The 17,778-nt window shown below is 40.0% G+C and overlaps 1 protein-coding gene across 4 annotated transcripts in view; it reads left to right on the forward strand.

The window, feature by feature from the left end:
* Positions 1–17,778, forward strand: part of KAT14 (lysine acetyltransferase 14) — a gene marked incomplete at its 5' end in the record, with an annotated part of 47,783 nt that overhangs the window by 23,098 nt on the left and 6,907 nt on the right. For 3 of the 4 annotated variants that reach the window (XM_081293251.1, XM_081293254.1, XM_081293253.1), the window contains 5 exons: positions 862–1,043; positions 3,797–4,216; positions 4,433–5,001; positions 17,016–17,152; positions 17,593–17,768. In XM_081293251.1, the coding sequence (XP_081149377.1) occupies positions 862–1,043; positions 3,797–4,216; positions 4,433–5,001; positions 17,016–17,152; positions 17,593–17,768 (1,484 nt within the window). The remainder of the gene's footprint in view (positions 1–861; positions 1,044–3,796; positions 4,217–4,432; positions 5,002–17,015; positions 17,153–17,592; positions 17,769–17,778) is intronic. The other variant, XM_081293252.1, reaches the window with a different exon arrangement.

Consider the following 17,778-nt stretch of genomic DNA (forward strand, 5'->3'; position numbering starts at 1 on the left):
GATGGAAATAAAATAGTTGCCTTTAAAAGAATTTTCAACAGGAACTTTAATAGTTGATTTTTTTTTTCTAAGTCATATAGGCTCGGGGCTGGGGATGTGGCTCAAGCATTAGCGCGCTTGCCTGGCATGCGTGCGGCCCGGGTTCGATCCTCAGCACCACATACAAACAAAGATGTTGTGTCCGCCGATAACTAAAAAATAAATATTAAAATTTTCTCTCTCTCCCTCTCTCTCTCTCACTCTCTCTTAAAAAAACGGGGGGGGGGGATTAAAAAAAATAAGTCATATAGGCTCTCTGTATTTGTGGAACATACCATGTAATTTTATTACCATTTTAGTATATCAGAGCAAACTGCAGCAGGCTGAGAGATGCATCTATCTCCCTGGTAAAGTGAGCCATTTACCAGGACTTATTGTAAACTACCCAGTCTTGGATTTATGCTTCTTATGTGCTTTATTTCTTGAGAGCTGTGCTCAATTCACATGTAAAAGCAACTTAATTAAAGCTTACAGAACTCTATAGCTTAATGAGTATGATGAGAACTGTTTTATGTGCTTTGTTTGAGTTCTTTCATTTAATCCTCTTAGCAATTGGTGGAGTAAATTCTATATTCTGATTTCACAGATTAGGAAACTGAGACAGTGGAAAGAAGGTAGAGCCAGGATTTGAAGCTAGTTAGATTCCAGAGCTTCTCTCTTGACTCTTATGTTCTGTTCCTTCAACAATAGGGGGGATCCATAGCATGTCATAGTCTAGAAGTCAAAGAGAATATATGTAGAGTGTATTTGCTATATGATGATCAACTTAAAGTGCTAATGGTTTGTAAATTCTTGGGAATTTACAAATTTTTTCCTCTTTAGGAAAAAGACTTCAACGTGGTGGAGCACAGTAGCAGGTTGCCTCAGTGTGGGAAGTCCTATGTACTTTCGTTCAGGTGCTCAGGAATTTGGAGAGCCTGGATGGTGGAAACTTGTTCATAACAAGCCCCCAACAATGAAACCTGAAGGAGAGAAGTTGTCTGCATCCACTTTGAAAGTAAAAGGTACCACTGTAAAAGGTGCAATTCAGGCAGAGCAGAGCAAATGTTAGCAAAGGAGACAATCCTGCTTTTATCAGCCATAGCTCATCAGTCTCTCTGGAGCTATTCCACTTGACAATTTTATGATAACACTATTCTTTTATATTGTAAATAAATACTATGTAAAAACAACATTTTATCATTTCTTAATCAAGTTACCAGTTTTATAAATTTCCTCTGATGTCTGAAAGGTTCAATGTTTTTAATCTGATTTCTTTTTAACTTTTTATTATAGAAATTTAAAAGCATACAGAGGTAAAGAAAATACTATAATAAATTCCCATGTGTCTTTCACCTTACTCCAACAATAGTAACTCCATGCCAGGTGCTGGGCTGGAGGATACAAGTTCAAGGACAACCTGGGCATTAACAAGATCTTGACTTAAAATAAAATTAAACAACAGCAATAACAACAACAACAAAAAAACCCCACCAAACCCAAAAAAACAAATGTTGAATGTTTCCTCTGATAAAAGGCTACTGATTCATAATGAGGATGAGGGGAGCATGGGAGGAATAGACGAACTTTAGATAGGGCAGAGGGAAGGGAGGGGGCATGGGGGTAGTAAAGACAGTGGAATATAATGGACATCATTACCCTAAATAAATATATGAAGACACTAATGGTGTGACTCTACTTTGTATATAACCAGAGACATAAAAAAATGTGCTCTATATGGGTAATATGAATTGAATCACATTCTGCTGTCATATATAAAAATTAGAATTTAAAAAAACATATATATATATATATATATATATCTCACTAAGAAATAAGGATTCTTTCCTTTTCATAGCCTAACCATAGTGCTGTTTTACATTTTTTAAAAAAAATTAGTAACTCCTTAGTAGTACCCATTGATCTGATTTTTTTTCCTTTGGGCAATACTGGAAATTGAACCCAGAGCCTCATGCATGCTGAGCACATACTCTACCACTAAGTTATATCCCCAGCCCTGCCCCCCTTTTTAAATTAATTTTTATTTTGAGACAGTGTCTCACTAAATTATATAGACTGTCCTCAAACTTGAGATCCTCTGGCCTCAGCCTCCCAAGTAACTGGAATTACAAACGTGTCAATGTATCAGGCTAGCTTCTGTTTTGTTTTGTTTTTTTTAATCCAAAAATTTTTAAATGAGCTTTAACAATTTTCAACATATAATGGTAAAATATCAAATGGTATTGAAGGGTATAAAGTCTGAAAATCTCCGCTCTCCCACTACAGTTTTACTCCCCAGAGTAACCAGGGTTATCTCTCATGAATGCTTTTAGAGATTACCTCTGCATTTTAAGCATTTTTTTTAAAGCCTAAATACACTCTAATACTTATTCCCCATTTCCCCCCAGGACACCTTGGACATCCTTCCATTACAATACATATAGGTTTACCCTATTTTCCTTTATTTCATTGATTCGATTATATGGTTTTATGATTATGTATTAAACCATTCCCCTGTTGATGGACATTTTTTTTTAAGAGAGAGTGAGAGAGGAGAGAGAGAGAGAGATTTTTTAATATTTATTTATTTTTTTTAGTTCTCGGCGGACACAACATCTTTGTTGGTATGTGGTGCTGAGGATCGAACCCGGGTCGCACGCATTCCAGGCGAGCGCGCTACCGCTTGAGCCACATCCCCAGCCCCATTGATGGACATTTTGATTATTCTGCCCATTGTTACTTTAATCAGTGCTTCAATTTTACAAATTTGTATACATGTACAAACTGCAAACAGTTGCTGTATCAAAGGGCATATTCATTAAAAAATATGAACCTCCAGAAACCATCTTTTTTTTTTTTAAAGAGAGAGTGAGAGAGAGAGAGACAGAGAGAGAGAGAGACAGAGAGAATTTTTTAATCTTTATTTTTTAGTTTTCAGCGGGCACAACATCTTTGTTTGTATGTGGTGATGAGAATCGAACCCGGGCCGCACGCATGCCAGGCGAGCGCGCTACCACTTGAGCCACATCCCCAGCCCCCAGAAACCATCTTAAAACTTATACCCTATTAAAAAGTCATGAAAATGCCTATTTGCTGAGCATTATCAAACTTTTAATGTTTACCCATTTTAATAAGTGAAAGGTAATGTTTGTTTAGATTTACATTATAACTTCTTTTTTATTAAGAGGTATCTAATTCTTCTAACTTAAGGCATTCATCAAACATTTCTATATTGAACATGGTTCTAAGTTCACAGTAATACATTACAAAAAGAAATTAACATTGAGTAGTTATTTTAAAAGTTGGAGCTGGTATTCCATACCTGTAATCCCAGTAGCTCTAGAGGCTGAGGCAGGAGGAGTGCAACCAGCCTTAGCAACTTAACGAGGCCCTGAGCAACTTAATGAGACCCTATCTCAAAATAAAAAATAAAGCTGGGCATGGTGGCGTATGCTTGTAATCCCAGCAGCCCTGGAGGCTGAGACAGGAGGATTGCGAGTTCAAAGCCAGCCTCAGCAATGGCAAAGCACTAAGCAACTCAGTGAGACCCTGTCTCTAAATAAAATACAAAATAGGGCTAGAGATGTGGTTCAGTGTTGAGTACCCCTGAGTTCAATCCCCAGTAACCGAGAAAAAAGAAAAAGAAAAAAAACCTAAATAAATAAGTAAAAAATTAAAAAAGAACTAGGGATGTAGCTTAGAGGTTAAGTATCTCTGGTTTCTATTCCTGGTACCAAAAAAATAAAACAAAAATAAAAGTTGGATAATTACTTTCTAGCAGCCTCAAAACCAGCATTGGATCCCATCATTACTGTCGAGGGACTTAGAAAACGGGTGAGCCGGAATCCTGTGGAATCTGCCATGGAACTAAAAGAGAAAAGGTCTCGAACTCAGGAAGCCAAAGACATTAGAAGAGCCCAGAAGGAAGCAGCGGGCTTTCTGGACAGAAGCACATCTTCTACTCCTGTGAAATTCATAAGCCGAGGCCGTAGGCCAGACGTGATTCTTGAGAAAGGAGAAGTAATTGATTTCTCATCCTTGAGCTCTTCTGACCGCACCCCTCTAACAAGCCCATCTCCTTCTCCCTCTCTGGATTTCTCTGCCCCCGGGACGCCTGCCTCTCATTCTGCCACTCCTAGCTTGCTTTCAGAAGCTGATCTGATTCCAGATGTGATGCCACCGCAAGCCCTGTTTCATGGTAAGACTTAACCTTCCTCAAATTTTTTTATCTTGGGTGTGGGCCAAGTCTTTTATCTTGGGTGTGAGTTTTCACCTCTTGCCTTCTTCTTTCCTATGTCTTTTCTTTTTTTAAACTTTCCTGGTGCTGGGCATTGAACCCAGGGCCTTGTGCTGAGCTATACTCTCAGCCCCGTCTTCCCTATGTCTTGATACTACTGTTTTATACTCTGTGTAGATGATGATGAACTGGAAGGCGATGGCGTCATAGACCCAGGGATGGAGTATGTTCCACCCCCATCTGGGTCAGCAGCTTCTGGGCCCGTGATTGGAGGCAGAAAGAAGGTCAGAGCACCTGAACAGATAAAGCAGGAGGTAGAGAGTGAGGAGGAAAAGCCTGACAGGATGGATGTTGATAGTGAAGACACGGATTCAAACACATCTTTGCAAACAAGGGCTCGAGAAAAGAGAAAGCCTCCACTGGAGAAAGACACAAAACCTAAAGGGCCCAAGTACACTCCTGTGAGCATCTATGAGGAAAAACTTCTGCTTAAGAGGCTGGAAGCCTGTCCCAGTGCAGTTGCTATGACACCAGAAGCTCGGAGACTGAAGCGGAAATTGATTGTCAGACAAGCAAAAAGGGATAGGGGATTACCACTTTTTGACTTGGATCAAGTTGTTAATGCTGCTCTTCTGTTAGTTGATGGGATTTATGGAGCCAAAGAAGGAGGAGTTTCCAGGCTTCCAGCTGGACAAGCCACATATCGGACTACCTGCCAGGACTTCAGGATTCTTGACCGATACCAGGTGATGTGAGCATGCACTCTAAAACTGTTAGGGGTTGGGTGGAAGTCCGGCAGGCAGCATCTGACAGTGGACATGTTACGCTTGCCTTTTTTTTTTTTTTTGGTAGTGGGTATTGAGCCCAAGGGTGCTTTGAGGCACATCCCAGCCCTTTTAATTTTTATTTTGAGACAGGGTCTCACTAAGTTGCTTGGGGCTGAGTTGCTGAGGGCTGGCCTTGAACTTATGATCCCCTGCCTTGGCCTCCCAAGTTGCTGGGATTACAGGCGTGTCATCATGTTGCTATGCTATGACTTTTAAAATCATGAGTAATTTTAGGAGAAAAAAGAAAAGAATAAGGGAGGAAAATGCAAAAATTGCTTGGCTTTATGTTTCAAAATTATTCAATACATCTTCAATTTCTTTTCCACTGAGCATTTAAGACATAACCTAGAGGATTTTTTTCCTGTCTCTCTGTCTCTGGTGGTAGTTGTACATGCTTCAAGTCATTTTGATTGGCAGATTTGTTGAGGATGTGCAGTGTCCCAGACACTGTGCAGAGCAGAACCTGCAGGTGTGTAAATATCTGTATAGTTAGGGCAAAACATAAAACAACATGAAATGGTAACTGAGGTATCAGTGTTTGGTCCCCTCTGCTCAGAGACTGTTCAGTGGAACCCACGTTCTGTGAGTGCTCCTGGAAACAATTAATTCCAATCAGAACTTCTGGGGCTTCCCACTAGTAGGTAGGAAATGTCTTATTTCCCTCTCTCTTTGCTAGCACTAGATACTACCCAGCCTTTTCTATTTCATTTCTTTGGTTACAGGTGAGGTTAAACATGTTCCCTAGTTGTTTCTTACCCTGTGAATTTTCATTTTTCTGTTTTCTTATTTTTCTCTGGAAGGTAATGACATGTCTCTTTATTGCTCATGGTCAGATATTACTCAGTGATGTACCAAGGATGGGGCTTCTTTCTTTTGTTGTGCTGGGCATTTGGCTTGTAAGCCCTTTCGATTTGTCATGCCTTCTTCCTGAGTTCTAGAAAGTCTTGATTTCCTGTGTTCTGTTTTCTTTGTTCTGTTTTAGGAACTTTCCTATTGTTGCACATTGGACCCTATAGACCAGGGATTGGCAAACTTTCTTTAAAGGCAGTAAATATTGTGGGTCACACAGTCTAGGTCGTATTTATTCAACTCTGCTGCTGTAATGGGAAGCAGCCATAGTGAATGACTATGTCCCAGAGAAACTTATTTACTAAAGTGGGCAATGGCTGGATTTGTCCTGTGGGCTATAGTTTGGCAAGACCCCTACTCATCTTAATTGTCACTTCTTTTCCCACCTACTTCCCATCTTTTCTTCCCTTTGAAGTATTAACCTGCCTACCTACAATCCAGGAGCCAGGTGGGGAGTAACCAGGAGCCTACCTACCTTTAAAGCAACCTCCCATGACTCTCCCTGTCTTCCAGACAGGCCTTACTCCTAGCTTGGTTCCCTGTGTCCAGAATTTCTCGAGACTCTGTGGAGGGTCCAGTCTTCTTCCTATGAGGGAATGATAATTTCCTATGGATGAGCAAACAAAGAACCTCTCATTCCGTAGTCCCACTGCCTGCCCTCAGCTTTAACAGAGCCTGATCCCTCTAATATCTGTGCTTTCCTGAGGCTGTTGTGTAAATCACTCTGCTCTCTGCCTGTCTTTATTACACCCTAGGTTTCAGCTTTCTTTAGTCTATTCAGTATTTTCTGCATATTCTCGTGCTTTTGCTTATAGTTATCTGTTCACCTGTTCTTCATTCTTGTGTGTCTTTGTTTTTAATCCATATACTTTATTTTTTTTCTTGATTTGTTCTATACTTTACTTTTTTAACTATGAAATGTGTCATAGAGGTTATTTGGGAGACTAAGGCAGGAGGTCAGTTTGAAGTCCAGCCCCAGCAATTTGGCAAAACCCTATTTCAAAGTAAGAAAAAAAAAAAATAAATAAAGGGCTAGCTCAGTGGTGAAATGCCCTGGATTCAATCCCCAGCACAAAAGCAAAAACAAACACCGAACAACATGCACAAATCTAACTTCAAGGAAATTGTCACTTTTAGAGAAATGCTGTGAAAGAAGATAATGCAAAACAGTGTTTCTGAATCATAGTTTTGGATTAGTTGTGTCTTTCAAAAGGATCTATTGACACCCCCACCTCTGTTACCTGTGAATGAATTGACCTTATTTGGAAATAGGGCTTTTATAGATATAGTCCTATTAAAATGAGGTTATTCTAGAGTAGAGTGGACCCTTAATCCAATTCAACTGATGACTTTATAAGAGAAGAGACACAGAGATCAGTCACTGGGAGAAGACCACGTGACAGGCAGATATTAGCGGTGCATCTATGACCCAGGGATTGCCAGCAGCACCAGAATCTTAGAGAAAGTTACAGGACAGATTATCTGGTAATGCACTCAGAGAGAGCATGGCCCTACCCATACCTTGATTTCTGACTTTTGAGCTCTGAAGCTGAGACAGTTAATTTCCTTTGTTCTAAGGCACCCAGTTTATGATACAGTCAGTTTTTTGTATCCATGGAGAGGGAACCCACAGATTCAACCAATTGTAAATGGAAAAAATTGGGGGAAAAATTAAATCTGTACTGAATATATATAGATTATTTTCTTATCATTATTACCTAAACAATTTGTATGACATCTTTTTACATAACATTATTTTATGTATAATAAATAATTTAGAGGTGATTTTAAGTATATGGAAGGATGTGCTTAGATTATATGCAAATACCGTGCCATTTTATATAAAAGACTTGAGCATCTGTAGATTTGGGTATTCTCAGGGGATCCTGGAAACAACTTCCTACAGATACTGAGAGACAACTATACTTTGTTCTGGCAGCCCTGTACAGTTATGTTCTGGCTTCAGTTTCCATGAGCCCCACCTGGGCAAGTCAGTGATCAGGGTTATTAGGGGTCCTGGGAAACAGAATGCTCACCACAGTTTGAATGTCAGTTAGGGTTGTTGTATATATATCAGGAACCATGGCAGAAATCTGCGCAAAGCCAGGCATGGTGGTATACAACTGTAATCCTAGCAACTCGGGAGGCTGAGGTAGGAGGATCGTGAGTTCAAGGCCAGCCTCAGCAACTTAGTGAGGCCCTGTCTCAAAATAAAATATAAAAAGGATTGGGGATGTGGCTCAGTGGTTAATAGCCTCTGGGTTCAATCCCCAGTACAAAAGAAAAAGAAAAAGAAATCTGGACAGAGGGAGTGAGATTCTCTGTAGTTCCTGCTAAGGCTGACATGGCTTCTATCTTGTAAGTAAGTCAGTGCAACCTGTGTAGTGGGTATCCTTCTCTGATCCAGAGAAGGGTACAGGAGGTTCAGAGTGCATGGTTTAGAAAAGCTGAGCACAGCTGAGATTATTTGGGCCACCACTTACTCCTTAGGTTTAAAAGATGGTTGGTGGTAACAGGGACTTAGTGACGACAGCCTTTTGTGTCTGCCCCTGGAGTCACACTTGTCCACTTTGGGCTGGCCACTTTTGTGTGTGAGACTCAGCAGGGGTCCTAATTTCTCTCTTCTCCTGCAGTTCCTTTGCCCATCCTGTGTGTTTGATTTGTTTCCTGTGGCCCTTCTTTACCTGTTGGTTTCCTAAGCAAAGCTGCATAGGAGCTGGGTACAATGGCACACACCCAGGATCCCAGTGACTTGAGAGGCTGAGGCAGAAAGATTGCAAGTTCAAGGCCAGACTGGGCAACTTAGTGAGACCCCATCTCAAAATAAAAACAAAAAGGGCTGAGGATATAGTTCAGTGATAAAGTGTCCCTGGGTTCAACCCCCCAAAAAACAACCAAACAACAACAACAAAAACAGATGCATGGGAGGTAAACTTTGAGATCTGCATGTTTGAGAAAGCCTTAAGTTAAACCAGAATTTCAAGCCAGTGGCAGATGAAGTTGAAAGCCAACCTAACAGAAAACTGGAACCAAGTAGACAATGGGCAATGCTTTCAAATTCTGAGGAAAATGCAATTAAACCTGTGATTCTGTGCACACTCAGAGTCTAGGTGAGTCCTCTGTGGCAGGCCCTAACAACTCTGCTTTTAAGTCTCTCCTCATGAACTGGTCAGAGTTCCCAGGGAAGAGTTTCCAGATTCAGAAACCTGGTTGCCAAGTGAGAGAAGAGGGACCTTCCCACTCACCTTATTGCTATCAGAACCCCTGTTACACCTTCTGTAGAGATGGTACTTTCCAACTGCTGCTGGGAGAGGGCAGCCACCCACAACAGCGAATTGAGGGATAGGGGATGAGGAATCTTGCTAACCACCTAGGTTTTAGTTCTGTGGGTTCTACAGCATTGACTGGGCTAGTTCTCACTGTATCCAAAGTCATCTTAGGATTTTGGTTAAATCAGTTATTATTCGTCCATTTGCCCCCTAGTTTCTATTGTTCCTTTTCTCCATTTTTCTGTTCTTGTGTATTTACCACCCCACCCCCCACCATTCTATTTCTGTAGTTTTAATAGGGGGTGCTTGTAGTTAATCCTCCTTCTTAACCTGGACTTTTTCTTTTGGTACTAGGGTTTGAACATAGGGGTGCTCTACCACTGAGCTTCATCCCCAGACATTTTTATTTTTTATTTTGAGAGAGGGTCTTGCTAAATTGCTCAGGTTGGACTCAAACTTAACCATTCTCCTACTTCAGCCTCCCTAGTCTCTAGGATTACAGGCATGTACCACCATGCCAAGCAACCCGGACTTTTAGTATGAGTTTAATGCAGTTACACAGGTTGGCAGTTGCACATTTACTTATTCTATTCATAGTCTTCCTTACTTTCTGATAAATGTGTATTCATAGTTATAAATATCCCTGTAAGTACTGTTACCTATAATTTATGGCTTTTAAAATGATGTGACTTTATTACCAATCAGTACTTAACATTCTGTAATTTTCTTCATTATTTCCTCTTTGCCCAAGAATTAGTGCCATTTTTAGTTTTCAGATAAAATAATTTTAGTAATCAGTTTTCAGGTAAAATATTTTTTGGTAACTAGATTTATTTCTAATCAGATTATATCATGGTCAAAGAAAATAGTCTGTGATTAATTTTTTTAAGTTATACATTTTATTTTTATTATTTTTATAGGTCCTAACTTAAGACATTTATTTATTTATTTATTTATTTATTTATTTATTTATTTATTTATTTTTAAGACATTTATTTTTCTATACTAATTTTTTAATGTTGTCATCTGGTTTTCTTCCCAAACTAAAGTATTTTTGCAAGCTCTCATTTGTATTTTTTCTTTGCCTTACTTATTTTAAGTGGTAAGTAAATTTTGCTACATTGTTTATTCTCTCTGGTTTCTCTCTCTCTCTCTTTTTTTTTTTTTTTTTTGGCACTAGCGATTGAACCCAGGGGCACTTGACCACTGAGCCACATCTTTAGCCCTATTTTGTATTTTATTTAGAGACAGGGTCTCACTGAGTTGCTTAGCTCCTCGCTTTTGCTGAGGCTGGCTTTGAACTCACGATCCTCCTGCCTCAGCCTCCCAAGTCACTGGGATTACAGGTGTGTACCACCATGCCTGGCTCATTATTTCTTTTTTTCTTTTCTTTTTAAATGTTTATTTTTTAGTTATAGGTGGACACAATATCTTTATTGTATTTTTATGTGGTGCTGAGGATCAAACCCAGTGCCTCACGCATGGTAGGCAAGCGCTCTACCTCTGAGCCACAACCCTAGCCCTCATATTTCCTCTCAAATTAATTTCTTACTGGACTTCTTCCCTCCTAGGGTTCTTTAAAATGCAATCTTTTTCAGGTTAATTTTGAAAATCTGTATGTCTAAGATATCTTTATTTCATTCTTGCATTTAAATGATAGCATATCTAAATATAAAATTGTGATTTTTTTTCCTCTGACATTTTGAAATTATAACTCCGTTATCATCTTACATATATTTTACTTCTGAGAGCCCCAGTATCAATCTTATTTTTATTTCATTGTGGCCTCCTTTTAAAATTCTCCCTTCTCCTGGAAGCTTTCGAGATTTTCTCTCCATTTTTTATCTTAATGCATTTTTAAGTGTTTTTGCTGTCATTTAACTTGCTTGACAACTCTTGACTTTAAGTCAGAGGTGTTGCTTGGCATTTATCTGGCTTGGTGTTCTCCAGGTTTCCTGGATCTGTGGTTTGCTGTCCGACATTAATTAGGGGTTGTTGTTGCTGCAATTCTTTTTTTCTTTTTCTTTCCCTTCACTGGTGTTCCCATTATGCGTATGTTACACTCTTGTATTTGTCCCACATATTTTGGATATTCTATTCCATTCTTTCTTTTGCAGACATTTTTCTCTTTGCATTTCAACTTTAGAAGGTTTTAGTGACATGTCCTCAAGCTTAGAGAGTCTTTTCTTAGCTGTGTGTCCAGGCTACTAATGAGCTCATTATCAAAGGCATTCTTCTTTTCAGTTATTTGCTTTTGGTCTCAGAATTTCTTGTTGATTCATTTTTAGAATTTCCATCTCTCTGTTTAAAGTACCCATCTATTCTTGCATGTTGTCTACTTTGTCCATTAGAGCCCTCAACTTTTTTTTTTTTTCCTTTCTTTCTTTTGGTACTGGGGTACTGGGGTTGAACCCAGGGGTGCTCTACCACTGAGCTATACTCCCAACTCCTTGTATTTCATTTTTGAGGCAGGATCTCACTAAGTTGCTGAAGCTGGCCTTGAACTTTCAATCCTCCTGTTTCAGCCTCCCAGATGGCTGGGATTACAGGTGTAGACCACCATGCCCAGCTAGGGCCCTTAATATATTATATTAATCATAGTCATTTAAAATTTCTGGTCTAATAACTCTCACATAACCCTACTATATCTGAGTCTGGTTGTAATGCTTTTTCTATCTCTTCCTACTGTGTTTTTTGCCTTTAGTATGCCTTGTATTTTTTTGTTGAAAGCCAAACATGATGTTTTGGATAAGATGAACTATAGTAACAAGTTCTTAGTGGTGCCAGGAAGTGTTAGTTGTTCTGTAGTCCTGTGATTTAGGTCTCAGTCTTTTAGAGAGCCTGTGCCTCTGGGCTATGAACTTCTCTAGTGCTTCTCAGTTTTTCTCCCCAATCAGTGGGAGACTCTCAGTCAATGGGATGACTAGAAAGTGTTGGAGTTCTAGAGTTGTGTATTATCTCTTCACTAAGGCTAGTTATCCACTGAGGAAACCCCTGTGGGTGAGGCTTTAGTAAAATAATTTTTCCTGAGGGAAGGCATCGTTAAGAACAAAGTTCTCTATCCTATTTCAAAGTGGTTCCTTTTCCCCCTCCCCTGCTGATGTGGGGCTTAGGAGGTTCTTTGATCTTCACTTTGAGAACCTGGTCCAACTCTTGGAGATAAAACGCAGAAGAGTGTAGGGTTCCCCCTCAGTCTGGGCCCTCTAGAATTGTCTCTGCCTTGACCACACTGAGATTCCAGAAATTCAACTATAGTTTAGGTTTTCCTGCCCCAGTACTGATTCCTGTTTCTGCTCCAGTCTCTCTCTCTCTCTTTTTTTTTTCTTAAAGAGAGAGGGGAGAGGGGGAGAGAGAGAATTTTTTAATATTTATTTTTTAGTTCTCGGCGGACACAACATCTTTGTTGGTATGTGGTGCTGAGGATCGAACCCGGGCCCCACACACGCCAGGCGAGCGCGCTACCGCTTGAGCCACATCCCCAGCCCCTCCAGTCTCTCTTTAACTTGGGGGGCAGCAGTGTGCCTTGTCACCTCACTTCTGGTGCAGATCTAAGAAGAGCTGTTGACTTTTCAGTTTGTTCAGCTTTTTGTTAGGATGATATGAAGCCAGGGATGTTTTACCACTGAGCCGCATTGCAGCAAAACCTCCTCCTCCACCCCTCCCGCCCCCCACTTTGAGACAGGGTCTTACTAGGTTCCTAAGGGCCTCATTAAGTTGCTGAGGCTGGTTTCAAACTCACCATCCTCCTGCTTCAGCCTCCCAAGTTTCTGGGATTGTAGGTGTGCACCACTGTGCCCAGCAACACCAGTACATCTTTTTTCTCTTCCTTTGGCTTTTTAAATAATTCCTTGACCTTCCCTACCATCATTCACTGAGTGCTTTATTTCAGCAACTGTGTTTTTAATATCAGTTATTAAATAAGAAACACTTTATAACTAATCCTTCCTATTTCCAGACACCTCCATTACCTTGGAGTCTTATTCATTACACTTTTGCTTTTGTAGCAGCTTCATTGAGATACAATTCATGTACCAAACAATTCACCCATTTAAACTGAACATTTTAGAAGTTTCTAATATATTCACAGAGTCTAAGCATGATCAATTTTAGAACATTTCATCACCCCCAAAAGACACCCTGAGCCCTTTTGCTTATACTGCCCAAATCCCTACTTCTGCCCATTAATCTACTCTTCACCTCATAGGCTTCCCTATCTTGGATATATATAAATGGAGTCACATGATTTGTGACCACCTTCTTTCACTTATATAATGTTTTCAAGTTTCATGCATGTTATAGCATGTATTAATAGTTTATTCTCGTTATGGCTTAGTATTCCATCAGTTGATAGACATTGGGATTGTTTCTGCCTTTTGGCTATCATGAATAATGCTGCTGTGAACATTTGTGTCCAAGCTTTTGTGGATATATGTTTTGATTGGGTGTATATTTAAGAGTGGAATTGCTGGGTCAGATGGTTTACTCTGTGTTTAACATTTTGAAGAACTGCTAGACTGTCTTCCAGAGTGGGGGCATCATTGTTCACCAGCCATGTGTAAACGTTCTGATTTCTCTGTATCTCCTCACCATGTTGTTATTATGTCTTTTTTGTTGTAGCCATCTGTGGGTATGAAGTGGTAGCTCACTGTAGTTTGGATTTGTATTTTCCTAATGACAATTATTGTGCTTTTAAAAAATTCTTATTTGGTAAATTGTTTTTCCAATAGTTTGTTATACTCCTTTAGTTTTATTGTACTCACTTACGAGTCTTGGTTTTTCCTCTTTGAACTCTTATTTCCTCAGTCTTTTCAGCTATCTCTGTTGGTAGCATATACCTGGCAGAAATGCAAAAGGCATGTTCCTAGCTTGTGACCCTTTTGGCAAGTTTGGTAAAATGGCGTGCTCTGGGCTAACCCACTTTCCATCCTCACCTTTTTCCAATCAGGCAGCCTCACCTCTCAAGGGTCGTCACAGCACCACTGGACCTAGGACTGCCTTTTTCTCCCTTTGTTGTCACTGCTGGATTATATAGTGCTCAGGGCTGTCCACAGTGGAGTCTCCCCTCCACCTCAGGAAGACTCCAGTATTGCTCTGACATAATCCTCCATCAGAATGTGGCTGACAAAGTTGATTTTCAGTAATATATTCACAGCAGCACTGGGAGAGAGGTTGTGTAACCAGGCAGCTCCCAGCCTCATTTGGTGGAGAGCTGTGTTCTGCTTTCACTGCCTCACTAGGTCCCAGCACCATTGATCTCCCCAAGTCTTTTCTCAGCCTTGTGTTCCATCTTCCCTGTCCTCTCCCAGGTCGGGTTTTGGAATGGATCCAGCAGCCAATCTAGCTCTCCATTGTGTTTAGAATTAGAATTTTGAAGAATATAATATTGTTCATACTTATTTGACTTTGGGTTGTATTTTCCCCCTTTGTCATTTCCCACTTTGTCATTCAGATGTAACTTGAGTACTTAAGATGTGCCAGGCACCAGTCTACCTGGGAATACTGCAGAGTTAAATTGCCTTTATGGAGCTGACCTCCTCAAGCAGAGAGATGATGGTGACTAGTTTAATCAACACAGAGATCTCCTGATCCAAAGCAAGTACTGTGTTAGAGGAGAGGAGCAGAGGGCAGTGGCACCACTCTGTTCTAGGGGTTAAAGGTAGCCTCTTAGTAGAGGTAACACTTGAACTAAGTCCTGATTGTCAAAGAGAAGCCAGAATAAAGAAAGCTCAGGGTTGAAGGTCAGGGAAGTCCAAAGGCAGGAGTAAGGCTGGTGTGTATGCCTCGAACATGGTGATGGCGGGGGAATTAATGGATGGATGGAAGAGGAGGCTTTAGGAGTAATGCAACCAGATTCTGCATGATCCTGCAAGTCACAATTGAGGAGTTTGAATTGTATCATGAACATATAGTGGGAAACTACCATGGGAATTTTGATCAAAGGATGTGGATTTTTTTTTTTTTTTTTTTTTTTTTTAGGATGTGAATTTATGTTTTTTTTTTTTTTTAAATTTTGTTTTTTGGTACTGGAGATTGAACCCAAGGGGCACTGAGCCACATCTCTGGGCCCTCTCCCCCTTTTTAAAAAACTTGTATTTAGAGACAAGGTCTCACTAAGTCACTTAGGGTCTTGCTAAGTTGCCCAGGGTGGCTTTGAATTGTGATCCTCCTGCTGCAGCCTCCTGAATCGCTGGGATTATAGCCACCATGCCCAGAAGATTCTGGCTTCTCAGTGGATAATGTGGGGCGATGTAGTAGTAGCAAAGAGACCAATAGGAAACAGTGATGGTGGTCCAGGCAGAGTGGAAGTTGGTTCAGCATAGGATGAAAGCAATGGAGATGGAAGAAAGTTGGGAAGCAGTATAACATCCAGGGGGTGCCACAGGACCCACCTTGAGACTAACCAGATATTTTGAGTATTTTGTGGGCTACCTGTTTAGTGCCTAGTGTGTTAGTTTACTGTTGCTACATTATAAACCATTCCAATTTAGTGTCCTATTATAATAACTATTTAATATTTCCTCTGATTCTATGAATTTACTGGGCTCAGCTGGGTTGTTAACTTCGAGAGCTGAAGACTGAGGTCACTTATATGGCTATACTTGCTAGGGAAGTGGGTTGCGACTGTAATGCCCAGAATACTTCTCTTCTTCCAGAGCCTGTCTCCATATGGCCACTAGTCATTCACTGGTTTAGCACATGCAGGCCAATTCAAAGAGGGAGATATGGGAAGCTGCCAGTGTCTTTAGACCTAGATTCCAAAGTTCATGTTACTTCTCTCATTTTCTGATTGGTCGAAATTATTCATAAGACCCACCCAGATTGAAAGGGAGGAGCAATTGACTGTGCCTTTGGATATGAGGAGCCACTTATACCTACAGGGATGATTACTTTGAAACTTACTTTAAGCCTTGAAAGAATTTCAAAGTTGGCTTTTGAAAATTTTGGTGTCCAGGTTGGGAAAGTATGAGAGCAAATTACAAAGGAAGAAATCTTGCTCTTCTTTCAACAAAGTTATTTTCTAGGCTAAGAGAAAACTGATTCTACAAAAACAACTCAGGTTTCTAAACTTCATCCAACCCTTGGCAATCCACTTTATAAATGTGCCTTTTAATTTTACTTCTGAGTTCTTTGCTATAAAACCCTAATTGCACATGTTCTGTTACTACACTAATGAGGGCCCTAGAGCAGCAGTCATTGCAGAACAGCATGCCTTCAGTGCTGCTCTTGGGCTTCACAGGGAATCTGTGAAGTTCCCCAGTTCTGCTAGGACACCCTCCCTGAGAGGGCCTCCCTGCTAATTGAGATTTGTTTTAGGGATGATAAATTAACATCACTCCCATTTTTGTCAGTTTTGCTCATGAAAAATTGACATATTTCAGAAAACCCATACACAAGGACAGCAGTAATTGGCCCCTGTGGCACATTGCATAATAGTGTAGTCATACAGTATGTCCCATGTGTATGTTACCTACTTGATGCTAGTGCTGGTTAGTATTTAGAGACTGGCTGAATATATAACATAGACAAAAAGAAGCTGTATATCCAGTGTTTAGTCCTGCATTTCACTCAAGTGACTTAAGATTTTTAAATTTTTAAAAATCATTTTGACTTTATTATAACTGGGGTTAGTTTTTTGTTATCTAGTTGTCAAAAGTTGTCTACAAAGTTTTAACTGAAATTTGAGCTTTCCAAATAAGTAATGCAGAAAGACCTACTTTCTGACACATAGAAATACCATAAGTACTAATTACATATGGAAATTAACCAATCCTTTGAGTAATTTTATGTTTATATAACCACGTTTCTTTCACATAGACTGCCTTGCCATCCAGGAAAGGATTTCGGCATCAGACCACCAAGTTTTTGTATCGTTTGGTGGGATCAGAAGATATGGCCGTGGACCAAAGTATTGTCAGCCCTTATACTTCTCGAATTTTGAAACCCTATATCAGGTATATGGGGAAGAGATGTGGTATTGAGTGTGTCACAGGGAGTAATGTTTGTGGTTTCTGCACTCCATTTTTCTGTGACCAAAAACTTCTGCTTTGGGTGCTCTTCCATCCTTTCTTAGTTTCAGCTGTCCTTTTATAGACAAGATGGTCCTTTTATAAAACAAAGATAAATCAACTAGTAGATTTTTTGTGATTATCTTAATCATTTTAATTTTAAATCTGAAAGTTTAATAGTCTGTGAAATGAGAAAAAATGCAGAGAAGTCTCAATTGAGCCAGTATCCAGACTGGCTTAGGATAATTTCTAATAATGAGTCTATCATATAGAGTAGTATAAATTAGTTTAAACTTTAAAGCAGATCAAAGTATGTGTGAGTTAGCTAGGAATAATATAAGCTATTTTTCTTGACTTGAATTTGTTTATTTTCTGTGTTGCTGGAGGCGTGATTATGAGACAAAGCCACCCAAACTACAGCTTCTGTCACAGATTCGTTCCCACCTGCACAAGAGTGACCCTCATTGGACACCTGAACCCGACGCGCCTCTCGATTACTGCTATGTTCGACCAAATCACATCCCAACGATCAACTCTATGTGTCAGGAGTTTTTCTGGCCTGGTATGTTCCC

The sequence above is a fragment of the Spermophilus citellus genome (genome assembly GCF_964194105.1).
Source record: "Spermophilus citellus genome assembly, chromosome: 4".
Taxonomy (NCBI): Eukaryota; Metazoa; Chordata; class Mammalia; order Rodentia; family Sciuridae; genus Spermophilus; species Spermophilus citellus.